Source organism: Mchenga conophoros, linkage group LG4 (assembly GCF_057382185.1).
Source record: "Mchenga conophoros isolate Kocher_MC1m ecotype Shallow Benthic linkage group LG4, M_conophoros_male_GT1.1, whole genome shotgun sequence".
NCBI classification, from domain to species: Eukaryota; Metazoa; Chordata; class Actinopteri; order Cichliformes; family Cichlidae; genus Mchenga; species Mchenga conophoros.
The window spans coordinates 13,468,209-13,481,716 of NC_140529.1; the positions used below are offsets into that span (position 1 = coordinate 13,468,209).

At 42.3% G+C, this 13,508-nt stretch overlaps 2 protein-coding genes across 2 annotated transcripts; one reads left to right on the top strand and one right to left on the bottom strand.

Annotated features, from left to right (window-relative positions):
- The first annotated feature begins 304 nt into the window (after nucleotides 1–304).
- On the top strand, nucleotides 305–4,919 carry emp1b (epithelial membrane protein 1b). Its single transcript, XM_085270463.1, has 5 exons — nucleotides 305–463; nucleotides 1,958–2,045; nucleotides 2,591–2,699; nucleotides 3,400–3,540; nucleotides 3,653–4,919. Exons 2-5 carry the CDS (start codon nucleotides 1,968–1,970, stop codon nucleotides 3,817–3,819), a joined length of 495 nt encoding a protein of 164 aa, XP_085126589.1. The 5' UTR covers nucleotides 305–463; nucleotides 1,958–1,967; the 3' UTR covers nucleotides 3,820–4,919.
- Nucleotides 4,920–5,176: 257 nt separating this feature from the next.
- On the bottom strand, nucleotides 5,177–11,276 carry gsg1 (germ cell associated 1). Its single transcript, XM_085270462.1, has 6 exons — nucleotides 11,102–11,276; nucleotides 10,312–10,634; nucleotides 7,585–7,632; nucleotides 7,332–7,496; nucleotides 7,115–7,226; nucleotides 5,177–6,266 (listed from the first exon to the last, which is right to left on the bottom strand). Exons 2-6 carry the CDS (start codon nucleotides 10,604–10,606, stop codon nucleotides 5,786–5,788), a joined length of 1,101 nt encoding a protein of 366 aa, XP_085126588.1. The 5' UTR covers nucleotides 10,607–10,634; nucleotides 11,102–11,276; the 3' UTR covers nucleotides 5,177–5,785.
- Nucleotides 11,277–13,508: the final 2,232 nt, after the last annotated feature.

Consider the following 13,508-nt stretch of genomic DNA (forward strand, 5'->3'; position numbering starts at 1 on the left):
GTTACAGTCTGCTGCCATGGCAACATGCGTAAAATCACTTTCCAAGGCTTTAACACCCCCCCCCCCCCCCCCTGCTTTTCCCACATAATGTCAGTGAATCATCACGTGTGTCCTCACAGAGAAAATCACCACCATCAGCTGAGTGACAAAGGCAAAACACACCAAACACAGAGAAACTAAGTGTCCGTTTGAGCGTTGGTATGTGTACACATAGAGAGAGAGGGAGGGTGGGACGATGAGTGAAGAGTCGAGGAGGAAGAGACGGGACAGAAAGAAAAAGGGGCAGAGATTATGTGATCAAGTCAGCAAGAGGCTTGTCCTGGGTGTGGACTTAAAAAGAGGGCAGGGTAAAATAGTGGGCAGATTGAGTAGAACTTGTGTTTGTACATTTGGACACAGTCTGAAATCGGTGTCTTTGAGAGCAGGAGGAATTAGACTTGAAGAGACAAACAGCCACCTAACAGTAAGTCAAAGATTCTTCTTCTTCTTTTGCTTCTTTTCTACAGGTGTTTCATCAAGCTTGAGTGATGTTTGAATAGAAGCTTGTTTTGTAGTTTTGCATTAATGTTTTGGGGGGGTTTTTTTCCATTGGAAGATAAGAAAATCTAATGATAAAAAAGGCTAAAGTGTGGAGACGTGTGTGTCTGTGCATCTGTGAAGTAGAGCCTGTTTACCTTTCTTTGCTCTACCGTTAAAGCAACTTGTTCCTCACCAGGTTTTGCTCCAGTCTCAGTTCCTGCATCAGGACTTGTGGTTTTGCTACATTCTCAGATCTTGCCCCAAACAAATGTGGTCTATTTTGTGTATGGAAAATATGCTAGATTCAGATTTAGTCGGGGGGAAAGCCCACAGGAGCAGTCAACATGTCTTCTTTGATCAAAGTGCTCAGTGTGCGTGTTTTAAATGAAAGCATCAGCTTTAACTTTGTTGTTATTGTTGTTGTTTATCTGCTCACAGCTTTTTTTCATTAAAGTTTGGTCCTTCTTTCTGTATTTGCGTTCTCTGCCTTCAGGCTGAGCCGCAGAGCCAATATTTGCCTTCGCTGTCACTAGATTGGAAGTGGGCAAAACGTGGGAAATTACTTTGCGGGGATGTGCCCCTCCCCTTTTCTTTTTGTATACGTGCGTGGTTGCGTATGAAAGTAAGGGAACTGGCGGGCGTGTGAAGCGTGTATGAGGACCCATCCCATGAACACTCCTTTACCAGCCCAGAGAACCAGCGCATTCCAGATGTGCCTCTTTCTCTGTTCACACCCAGAGCAGCCTTATTGTTAGCTACAGCCAAACATAGCTCTTGTATACATTAGATTAGCAAATTCTAAACTAACTGATATCTCATAGGCGGGGTCATCTTTTTTGACTAATCAGTCAGGGGGAACAGTTTTTAAAGCTAGGCTTAAGTTTATTTTTTAAGTCGGGAGATATCGAGCGGTCCGATTCAGACTAAAGGGATCAGGTGTGGAGCATCAAGGTGCAGAGAACAGAGTGTAGTCTCTACAGTTATTTTAGGGAGTGGCAGGTTCCTCCACTGTAATCACCATGCCCTGAGACAAGCCTAAACTCATCTGCCTGTCATGAACTTTCCTCCACAGTTGTCTCTATACCAGAGGTATCTGCTTTCCCAGGGATACACTGATTTTGTTTGAAACACAATTGCCCATCAGCACCTCTGATTCTTTTACTGGGAGCCGTAAACCAGGGTAATTAGACGTTAAGAAGCCACGCCCTGAGCGGGTGCCAGGTTTGGGCCTAGCTTTGGTGCACTGAATGCGTGCGTTCATGAGGATGTGTGTGCGCGCGCACACACTTGGGACTCGCACGAAAGGCTTCCTTTACTAAAGAAAAACCAAACAACACAATGAGTTAGCTGTAGGCCACGCTTGACTGTTCCCTCCTAGTCTGCTTGGTTTATTTTACTCGCCCTGTTACATGTTAAAGTTGTGCCTTCCTCTCTGCAGCACAGTCATCATGCTGATTCTCCTCGCCGCCATCTTTGTTCTCCACATCGCCTGCATCATCATCCTCCTGACAGCCACTATTGACAATGTAAGTGCAATTCTTGTTATCCGTGTATAGACTTCTTCCATGCTCAAGGCATAATTGCCCCAGCATTGCTGCTGGCCTCCTCCCTTAGCTTCAGGCCTTGTGCATTTCTGACATGATGGATGGGCAAAGAGTTGAGACTGATTCATCTGTTGAGGAATTCATTCCTTCTCGGCGTGCGGCCAGCTGTTCTTCTGGATGGCCACATGTTTGACATTTCTGTGCGATATATGGTGACGAGCTCTGTGTCATTACCCCATACCGCTGAGCGTCTTACCCAGATACGTCACACAAGTACGGATACCTATATGCGAGTCTCACCTGCGTTGCAGCCACTGTTGCATACCTGAGTGAGATTTGTCTCAGTTAAAGGAACGAGTGAATTCCTTCTTCATATTGTCATAATTTCCCCCTGCAAATGCACACCATAACTGCTGCTGCAGTATCTACCTGTTTAATTTCCACTCATACTGATTCACCGCTTTTACTTTAGCACACAAGAATTCTGTTAATATTTTTGCAAATATTGTCTTTGTCTTCCCCGTCAGGCCTGGTGGGTCATCTCAGCCGGAAACATGCCCACTGATATATGGGCCCGCTGGGTTTTCGTGAATAACTCATGGCATTCTGTTGATCTTCCACCAACCTACCCAGAGAGTAAGAGAACATGTTTCCATGCTTGCACCTCTCAGTGTTACGTTTTCGTATGTGTAGAATCAAAGTAAGAGATTAGTAATAGTTTGATGCTATGACATGTAGCTGGTCAGTTGTGTTAAGCAGAGCTGCACAGGCACAGTTAGATGCACAAACACACTGTGACTGCATTGTGATTTTAAACAGTGATGCTCCATTTATAAGGGAAGACAACTAAGATTTAAATATATATACAGTGCATTCTGTTAAGAGTACTATCTGATACAATACTTTGGGGCCTGGAGCTCACACATTAAATATAACACCTATTTTAAGCATTGAGAGTTGAATCCAGGAACATGCTTTTTATCTGCATCATTTGGTGGGACACACAATGAGTTTACACTCACCCAAATTCTGTATTATTTGCATTGCAAATGAAGACTTTTTCCTAATCCTTTGGTATGCAGTTATTGCCTTGAGTCAAACATACAAGACTGTTTTAGCTGTTTGTGATCAGCGTCTTTTTACCATAAAGCATTTGGCGTGTTTGAACATAATGTTCCTGCCTGTCAGCATTGCAACTGTGTCTGAGATTTTCAAAGGTTCAATGTGACTGCAGTGCTGCCGTTTCCAGGGAGTGTCCTTAAGCTATTACACCCCCCACACCCTTTCACACACTCTGTATCTTCATTGCGTTTGCTCTCTCTGGCTCCGCCTGCAGGTTACCTCCAAGCAGTGCAGGCCAGCTCAGTGCTAGCTTGTATATTCTCCATCATTGGAATCTTCGTATTTGTGGCTCAACTCTTCACCCTCCCCAAAGGACAGAGGTTCCTCGTCTCTGGTGTCTTTCAGTTCCTTGCCTGTGAGTATTTCTTTTTTCTCTTATGTTTTATTCCTTTCACTGAGGGTGTTTCTCTCTGTATGACATCCGCTGATGTGCATCTTCACTCGTCTCCATGTTTCCTTCACTTCAGGCCTGTGCATCATGATCGCTGCCTCCATCTACACAGACCGCTTCCATACTAATGAACAAAGTCTGGGTAGTTACGGCCATTGCTTCATTTTGGCGTGGATCGCCTTCGCTCTCACATTCCTCTCCTCCATCATTTACTTCGTGCTACGCAAGAAGACTGCGGAGTAGCTCCAGAATTCAAACCTGGAACCCTTAACTGAATCTGCTCTTCCAGCTAAAATCTGGCTTTAATTACAGTGTGTGGTCTGTGTTTACATGTATCTGTTTTGGACATCAGATTTGAGCTGCTAGTGTATTTTCAGCTATAGATATAGTAGATCTGCTGATCCTCCTCAAATACATACTGGTGTTTAACTGAGCCTGCTTTCAGATAATCGGAGTTTCGGGCTTATTTCTGCAGGCTCAGTCGATCACAGCTGTATTTGAGTGTATTTCCAGCCCAGAGTGGGGCTGGATTTATTGAGGGCATCTAATGATAAACAATCCTTTATTTTTTTTAATTACATAAAAAAAGGCCTTAATGTTTATAAGATGCTATCATAGACTAAGACCTATTAATATCCCTCTATTATAAAAAAAAAACAACAGTTTGTAATGTACATTTATAATATGGAAATGGGTGAGTTTTATTGTTTAGATTTTTTTTTTTGTTGTTAGTTTATTGATTTTTAATTTTTAATTTGCCCTTGTATTACTTCATACAGTGTGCCACTGAATAAACAGAGTGAAAACATAATGCAATCAACCCGTAGCTAATCTGTTTGAAGTCTTACATAATATATAAAAATATAATAAGACTATACAAAGATATACGGTGGAAAGCCGATATTATGATGCTGCTGAGGTTGTGCTGTAATTGTTTGTAATTGGGAAGACACCAAATCAAACCCTGGAGATACAGTTTAATACTAAATGTAAAGGCAAAATGAATTTACTTTGTTTCAGCGTGAAACACATAAAAGCCTTTTGGTTACGTTCTCATGGAGTGTTTGAAAGTTGCCATTTTACATAACTCAAAGACTCAGCTGTCTTTTCTGGTTGTAAATGTAATCACATTAGTTTCTAAAAGCATAGATTCGATCACCCAGATTAAACCTGCTTCCACACTGAAAGGCAACTGGCTTTACTCTTGGTGTATGAGATGTAGTGTGTAAATAGAATTTGTTTCCCATGACGCTCTGTATGCTCTTGTTTATTTTTGCTACCTTTGTACGTCATGATGAATGACACTGACGGTGATTTTTACTATATTAAAACGTGAATTTCAATCAGTTATTGGAGGTGTTTTTATTTTTCTTCTCCAGTTGTCATGACATGGATTTCTTAATTAACTACACTGGCTCACAAAGTGAAGGTTGATATACATTTTATACATAATGAGGAGTTTCTGTATTATGCTCAGTCTTTATCCACATGTTCTTCATTTAAATAACAGACATTGCAGATTGTAAATAACAAATGAATACACTGGTTTATGAATCACTAAAATGTTATTTTCTAACAAAAGCAGTCCAAAGGAAACACATCAAATGTTAAAATTTTATTATGTTCTAAAAAAAAATGTTTATTTTACAAATATTCAAATATTCTGATTAAATAAATTAATAAATACAAAAAAGTTGTGTAATCTTATAATAATAATAATGGATTGCATTTATATAGCGGTTTTCTAGGCACCCAAAGCGCTTTACAATTCCACTATTCATTCACTCTCACATTCACACACTTATGAAGAAACACGGCAACATCTCACAACAGATGACGTCCATTAGTAACATGAATGGGTTTAGAAGGAAGTAAAGAGAGAGGAAAAACGAAGTATATCTTTAACTGCCTCTGTGTATTAACACAAAATTATCCCCATGTGCTCACAGACGTTATAAAGAAGTGGGCCAAAATTGCTCCACAACAAACAGGAGAATGCAAAACTGTGTTTGCATTTATTTACAACAAGCAGAAAAAGTTAATATTACATATTTTTTCAGTACAGAACTTGTGTTTTCTAACATTGTGTAAATGTGATTGTTACCTATGGGTGCAGGACCTCAAACTGAGAAATGGAGGGAATTTGGGACCATGTTCTATAAAGTTTAATATTCCCAGCACACAGCATTTCTAAGAGAGGTGTAGATCCTCAGAGGGGGCTGTAGTCCTCTTCCTGCTCGTAATGACTCTCCTGGTGTCTTGGGAGGGTCGTGTGGTAAGAGACGGGTGGTGTAGGTGAGGGAGATGGTGAGGGCAGGGACAGACGGTGAAAAGGTGATCCAGGTGCAGGGTGAGAGGGGGGAGGAGGGAAGGACTTAGAAATCGAGATAGGAAGTGAATGGGAGTGCGTGAGCCTTGGGGTGGGGGCGGAGGGCGGCAATGTTTCCGAAGGGGGGGCATAGTAGGGAGACAAGTGGGAGATCCGAGGAGGAGACAGGGGACAGGTGAGGTTGGAGGCAGGATTTGGTGGTGTGTAGTAAGGAGCAGGTGGCAGAAGTCCCATAAAGTTAAAGCTGCAGGGGTTGAGGTCAGAGGCACGCCTGGGACCCACCATCAGGACCTTTTTGGTATAGTTGTTCAGGGTGGAGACACCTGCAGCCATGCAGATGGTGAAGCCAAGCCAGGCCACACTGTTGGAGGCAGAGGAGGAGAAACAGAAACGGCATCACAAACGTTTCACAACGTTTTGTTTTTTCACAAGTAGTAATATTATTCCGAGTAGCTTTTTGGTGCCCTACTACCATCTTGGATTGTTAACTTCAACTTGGAAGTTGGACTTAAAGGGAAAACTCAGAAACTCTGACTTTTATACTATTTATACTGGACAAGTGGAAAAGAAGAATTGGCAGGCCTAAAGCAGATAAACAGTATCTGAAAGTCATGTCCTTAAAAAATGACACAGGACTTTGCTATATTGTATTTCTACATAGAATATACACATATTGTATCCTATGTATGTTGGAATCCGTTGCAATAAATTGATGCACCTATTTCCTAAATAAAATATATAAAGAAATGAGGGATGACTCAAGACTTTTGCACAGTACTGTGTCTCTAAAACGCATCAAGCAACTGTGTGTTTGCAGAAGAACTTATTTCCAGAAGCTGAGAGTTGTAAAACTGTCGTTTTAAGTGGGCAAATGATTTGAGGGCATTTCAGTAGCGTGACAAGCTGGAGGGACTTGATCCCCAGCTGATTGAGAGGTCCCACAAAGAATCCCAAACAAACAGCTCAAGGAATTTGGTGTGGAAAAAAATTGGTCTGATTCACATAAGAGCCAGGAAAAGAATGTTTATTCTCCTGTTTTCATCCCCAAAACAAGAATTTTAGTCAGTCAGACAAGCACTTAGCAATAGACATGAGGAATAGATTATCATCATACCAGTATGGTCTGAGTCAGAGAGGGAACAACTAATTGGGCTGAACCACTGTGATCTTCTACATCTTCTACGTAATATAAATGGTTAAAGAACTCACTAGAATGCCCAGGAGTACCCGTAACTATGTGGCTTGAAGTCTTCTGGTCCCATCGAGGCAGTGGTCTGAAACACCTGCATGAACATCATGTGACCGACCATCCCGAGCAGACCTGAGAGGACAAAACGAGGAAATGTAACAACCTGGTCACTCTGTCGGTGTTTCTGCGGTGTTAACAGAAGTCACTCTGATTTGACTATGCATCTAAATATTGTACCTCCCAGGACTGTGAAGACAGCTGCAAAAGCATTGAGCAGCTGGCCCCAGTGCTGCATAGAGGGAAACCAGGCCCTGATACACAGCTGCACGGACAGCAGTATGCAGCTGATTAACAGCAGACCGATATTCACGAGCTCCATTGACAGCGACAGCCAAAGCATTGCTGTAGAAGGAGGAGGAGAGGCTGAGAGAGGGGACAGATGAGGGAACGGATTTCAAACGACACTGCGGGAGAAACCGCAAAACTTTACCTTTTTCAGATCCTGGGGGGAGTGTGTAAAAGCCTCGACACTTTTCCTCTAGAAATCAGAAGAAAACATGAGAAGAGTTTGCTCTGGAAATGTTTTATGTAAGACCCATTGCAGCATTGTCTCTCCCCAAAATCCGCCAGCCCCTGCGTAATTACTCTCAGTGTAAATAAACACTGCAATCTAATTACTGTGTGAGAAACCAGATTTGAGATGACCGTTTGCATGAGTGCTGTAATGGCCTGAGTTAACCTGGTGATAGGAGATTAAAAGATTAGCTCAGATCTCGAAAGATTGTGGCTACAGGGTCACACATTGAGACTGTTGTGTTTTCCATTTTTATAACATTAGATTAGATTAGATTCATTTCAATATTGCCGCATTTTGTTTCCACCAATCAAACGGGCCGTGCGTTAAAAACAGTAGCAACGTGTGCCAGTAGTGGGTTAAGCCTCTTTGTAGCCTGTTTATCTAATTGTTTACATGGCAGCTGAAATAATTAGAGTACCATATGGCTCTACACCGAGGTGGCCCTGAAAGTACAGCATACGGAGACTTAAGAAAAACAGATGCAAATAAAGGGGGAGAAATGAGGAACAGATTTTCACTAACTTGAACACGCATGTGCAAAGTGCATTAAGAAAAACACAGTAATGAACACACACAGCCGCGTGCTCGTGGCCTTCATCACTCTGCGCTCCCCTCTGTGTTGTTATAGGTTTTCTTCATTTGCTTTGTTTGATTTTTATCTTTGGATTGGTGCTCAGAGCTCCCAAGGACACCGCGCCGCACTTGCTTTGAATTATTTTTGAATTTCAGTCGTGTAAAAAAGAAAGTGCAAACTCTTTCTATTCTACGGTGTTATGTGTCAGGACATAATTATAAGTAAACAGCATCCTCACATCCGTAGGAGGTTGTAAAAAACACGTGACTTATTACACTGATATTATTTATTAAACCAACACTAAGGCTAAATGCCTTCCTTACTGATTTCATTGGAATTAAGAGAGTAGAGAATGATAATCAAACGCACTTAATTAACCGATCATCAGTGAGTGTGAGCACCTCTGTAAAAGCAGTTTTGGAGGACTGCTGATCTGGAGCAGTCAGGTGTGTTAATACAGTGATAAGGAGGAAAGACATCAATGATCCTAGAGAAGTTACTGCCCATCAATCTGGGTTATAAGGTCATTTCTAAACAATCTGAAAACAGAAGGGACCCAAGAGTCTATCCCAGCTGCCACAGGGTCACAGGGCTAACACAGACAGTAAACCATTCAACGTCACATTTGTTATGAACAATTTAGAACCAACCAGTTAACCTAACCCCACTAACTGCATGTCTTTGGTCTGTGGGAAGAAGCCAAAGTTCCTGTAGAGAACCCACACAGACACTGGGAGAACATGCTCCACACAGAAAAGGCCTGGGCGAGATTGTGGATTTGAGTCCTGCTGTGAGGTGACAGCCCTGACTGCAACCCCTTTTTAAACTAAGCGCTCTCTGTCTAATATTCACACACACGTTAATACTAATAGGAGCAACTCAGAGTTCATTATCTTGCCCACACGTATGCAGACTGAAGGAGTCAGGAATCGAACCACAAATTAGTAAATGACTAATATGAAGGTTGCAGATGACCTGATCTACTTCCTGAGCCACACGCCTCTCCAAGGAGTGGGCTCAGATCATCCAACGCTCAAAGAAATTGAAAACCCCCCCAAAGTGCTCTATCTCAGACTCTACAGGCCCCAGTTAGCATGTTAAATATTAAAGTTCATGACAGCATGATTAGAAAATAACTGAACAAGTACGGCTTGTTTGGATGGGCTGCTAGGAGAAAGCCTTTTCTCTCTCAACACTTGATTTACTCTGTTGCAGACATGGTAACAGATAGCTGGAGACCACGAGATTAGGGTGCATGCACAGCTCGCGTATTGTAATGTGGAGTTTTACTTAATTAACCATATATGTCAGTTGAATTTTTGAAGGGGCTTATCGTAAATATTGATAATCATCCTTCAAATCTGCTGCAGATCAGCTGCAAATGAGACGGTGAATACCCGGTCGATGTTTGTGAATCCTATCAATCTTTCTCTCTCCGGGTTTTAATCCATAATTGAGTCATGCTGTTGAAGTCTAAATCTCGGCTAGCAGAATATAAACACAGATGATAATCCTCTTTGTGCCGAGCGCCCACCCAAATACAGTCACAATCGCACACGTACAAACACACCTGAGTCCTCACTTCACATTACCACCTTGCACTTCCTCTCTTCCTGTCACCCATTTCAGTGTCTAATGCTGGACTAAGGATTCCTTTCGCTTCCTGTTTCTGGGCAGATGTTTGGCTAACCTTGTTTGGCTACTCACCACGCAGTTTAATCATCAAGTATGATCAGGGCGTGCTTATAAAAAACCTTCCGGTGATACTGATTGAATGTTACAAGCATCACTAGATAAATTAGAGAGGAGCATCGGTGCTTATTTTTAGCTTCTTTGTCCAAATCCAGTGCTCTCTCATTCATTAGTGCCTATTCCTGTTAATCCCCTTCAGGGTCAGCGGTGCCACGTCTGGGCTTTTGTAAGAAACTGAGCAACTTTGTCCTTTGACTCTCCATTGTGGTCAGTAAGGACTTCTGTTTGACTTTTGTTTTTACTTTACACAACAGAAATCAATCACAATATTCTGGGCTTGTCACATTTCTACCCACTCCCCTCTTTTCTCTCACCCCACTCATCTATGTAGATGTTCTCCTCACAGATGATGAACAGTCCGGTGTGAAAGTTGGGGAAGACAAAGCGGTCGTCGCCGGTCTCCCAGAAGAACTGAATCCTGGAGGAGTTGGAGACGCCGGGAACGGGGATGCAATTGGTCTGCTTGGTGGGCGAACACAGCGGTTTGGGCACCTTCTGCTTACCCACGCACCAGTAGGAGGACATGAGGGCCGTGGTGCTCAGGAGGAGAGACAAAAATGTCTGGACAAAGGAGAGGCAAGGGGAGCGCATCCGCTGCACGAATGCCATCGCGCGAGGGTTTAAATGAGGGCTTGGGCTGATGGAGGAGAAACAGGGAATGAGACACGATACTGAGACGTGTTTGACTCGATTTAAACAGCAAGTTAAAAAAAAATAATCTTGCAATGTAAATGAAATGCTTCATAAGGGAATCTGTTAAATTTGCTTGACGTCAGGTATAACTCATGCCACTAAAAATACCAGCAGCCTGTTATTAGTTTCCAAGGAGAAGCGGCTCTACCCAACTGCCTCAGATTAGTGAGGCATTTAAAAGAGAGAGTGAAGGGGGCCTGATTGGTTTTACACTACTAATCACATTTAAAGAATAAAAAGACTGTGACAGAAAATCACACACTGCTGGTAATTGGTGGGAAGACAGACAGCCAAATCAGAGGAGGAAAACGGGTGAAAATAGCTGTCGCTATGGAAGCTCTCCGGGAGACAGATGCTCAAACTAATACGTCTGAGCACTTTGTGTCAAGCGGTGAATTAAAGCGCACTCACCTGCTTCAGCCTCCCTCACTTTGTCCTCAGTTGCATCATCGAGTGAGTGTGGAAGGTGAAAGAGAAACCTGGCTCCCCTCACAGCTCTGCTCTCCCTCTCACTCCTCATGAGATACTGAGAGTGATGGAGGATTTTGGCCGTCACACTGACCTCTGCGAGCAGTGTGTCTGTCAGTCTTTATGATCCGACCCCGGCAGTCAGACACAACTGTGAGCATCACACACACAAGCACACACTCCTCCTCTTTAATCCATCCTTATAAATCCAAAACAGACAACTCTGTTCCATCTGTTTTTATTTTGGTTCCTAGACTCATTTTGATCTATTTCATTCATCTCTCTTGCCTCTCATCTCCACCCTCCTTCAACACTTTCCAGCCTGTAAGTGCAAGCAGCGCTCTGTTCATGTAGAAATCAAAAATGACCTCGAAAACAGTGACAGGGGCTATAGTGCTACCCAGTACTATATGTGTGCACCATAACTCTCTGATTGTAAGACGTGGCTACTCCACTGTGATTGGCTATAGGGGGTCCACTAGACCCCTGAAGGTGTGCAAAGGTTTAATAGCAGAACACTGCTCAAAACATCACACTGCCTCTTCAGGCTTGCATTCTTCCCATATTGCATCCTGGTGCCAGGTTGCAATATGGGAGGAAACACTCACGTGCCCAGACATCCACATGATGGAAAAGAAAAACACATTTTACAGCTGTAACACTAGCGAAGCCATTACGAATATCATCACTGACACTTGACTTCTAGATTAATAACACCACAGTAACCTCTTAAATCTTTTATTTATTCCTCATACAGAAATCTAAACAGCAGAGGAAACTAAAATATACTAAATTGATTTATTCAGAACCCAGAACGGCCTGAGGGAGATGGAGGTCAAGGCCCAGCACTTGGCAGGAAGCAGCTCCTGGACATGTGAATGAGAAAAGCCTTTTTTATTTATTTTTTAATATACAGTAGGTCTGGCGTACATTCACATGGACTACTCTATTATGGGTGTGTGGCTACCTCAGCTGGTTTAGAGCGCTCAGCAGAGTCAAACAAGATACGCAGGAGAATCAATAGGTTGGAGACCGAAAGGATTTATGAGCTTTGCCATAAGATCACTTTGCAATCATCATGCTGCTGAAGTCAGTGGATGTAAATTAGAAGAATTGTCACCTCATGTTTGTTATATCAGACTAAGGCAGAGGATTGGTGAGCAGATCCAGAAGCAGCTGGAGGAGAAGCTGTTGCAGGATGAGGTGAAAGATCGAGATAAACTACAGATAAGAGAGATGCATGAAAGAATGCATCCAGAATACCTTAAAGTGCAGACACAAGAGGGAGGTGCAGCCCACCCACAGACACCCACCTTTATTGCATGCTCAGACATGCAGCATGTGCAGTACACGTATATGGGATGGGAGTCAGTTTGTTTCTCTGACCGTCTCCTTCCAGGCCAAGGAGGAGGAGGGGGGAGAAGTTGGGTGATACTGGCAGCATCATGGATGAGGCCTTACGACAACAGATGAAGGAGCAAGAGCGCAAAGATCTGCGAGGAGGCCGACCGGTTGATGAGGAAACTATCTAGAACATATTTCTAAGTAAATAAATAAATAGTTACACATCTAGTTTCCTGCTCTGCTGTTAATGTGGTGTTTTCCTGTCCATGTGCCGAGCAAAAGCCATCCCTGAAAAATACTGCAATGACATGAAAGCTGTCAATTAACACCTCCATAGCTCAAATTACTAATGTCACTCTTTATATTAAAGAATGTGACAACAACGCTGCCAAAGACGGCTCTTTTGTGCCCTTGCAGCTAGACTGGGAAAACTCTGGCTTCACTTTCTCAGTCGATAACCACGTTCATGTTGAGGTGAGTGAAACCAGATAACAGAAAGATGGGCTTGATGACAGTACAAGGCCCAAACTTATCCTCAAGTATCACCATTTTTTTAAGCTAACTGCTGCATTTCTTTTAGCCTTTAGTCAGTTAATTCTATTTATTTGCTAAATTGTCACTTTTAGTATTAAAGCGTTTCAGTTATCAATTATTTTTAATGCTTAATATTTCAATTGTTAGCCTTTAGCTAATGTGAGATATCTTACCCATTGTTTTTAGGTAATATTAACTATTTCAGTTTTTTTTTTTTAACCATTATTTTATACCAAATCTGAACCACTTATCCTTTAGCTATTGTACGCTATTTTATTCATTATGTTGTAATGTATGCTTAACTACTTTGACCATTTATCCTTTAGCTGCTGTTAGGTATGTTAGCCATTATTGTTAGATCATGCTCTTTCACCATGTTGTACTTGATATACTTTAGCTTATGTAATCATAACCAAAGCATAGCTAAAGCTAGCTCCATTCCACTGTGTTGCATGTCTGTGCTTTTTCAGCT

Excerpts from the sequence above, each read along its gene's own strand:
- emp1b (XM_085270463.1), top strand. The coding sequence starts at position 1,968 with ATGCTGATTCTCCTCGCCGCCATCTTTGTTCTCCACATCGCCTGCATC. Across the intron at positions 2,700-3,399 it reads TCCACCAACCTACCCAGAGA|GTTACCTCCAAGCAGTGCAG; the intron begins GTAAGAGAACAT and ends CTCCGCCTGCAG. Across the intron at positions 3,541-3,652 it reads TGTCTTTCAGTTCCTTGCCT|GCCTGTGCATCATGATCGCT; the intron begins GTGAGTATTTCT and ends CCTTCACTTCAG.
- gsg1 (XM_085270462.1), bottom strand. The coding sequence starts at position 10,606 with ATGGCATTCGTGCAGCGGATGCGCTCCCCTTGCCTCTCCTTTGTCCAG. Across the intron at positions 7,497-7,584 it reads CCCCCCAGGATCTGAAAAAG|CAATGCTTTGGCTGTCGCTG; the intron begins GTAAAGTTTTGC and ends CTCCTTCTACAG. Across the intron at positions 6,267-7,114 it reads GGGTACTCCTGGGCATTCTA|TGTGGCCTGGCTTGGCTTCA; the intron begins GTGAGTTCTTTA and ends TGCCTCCAACAG.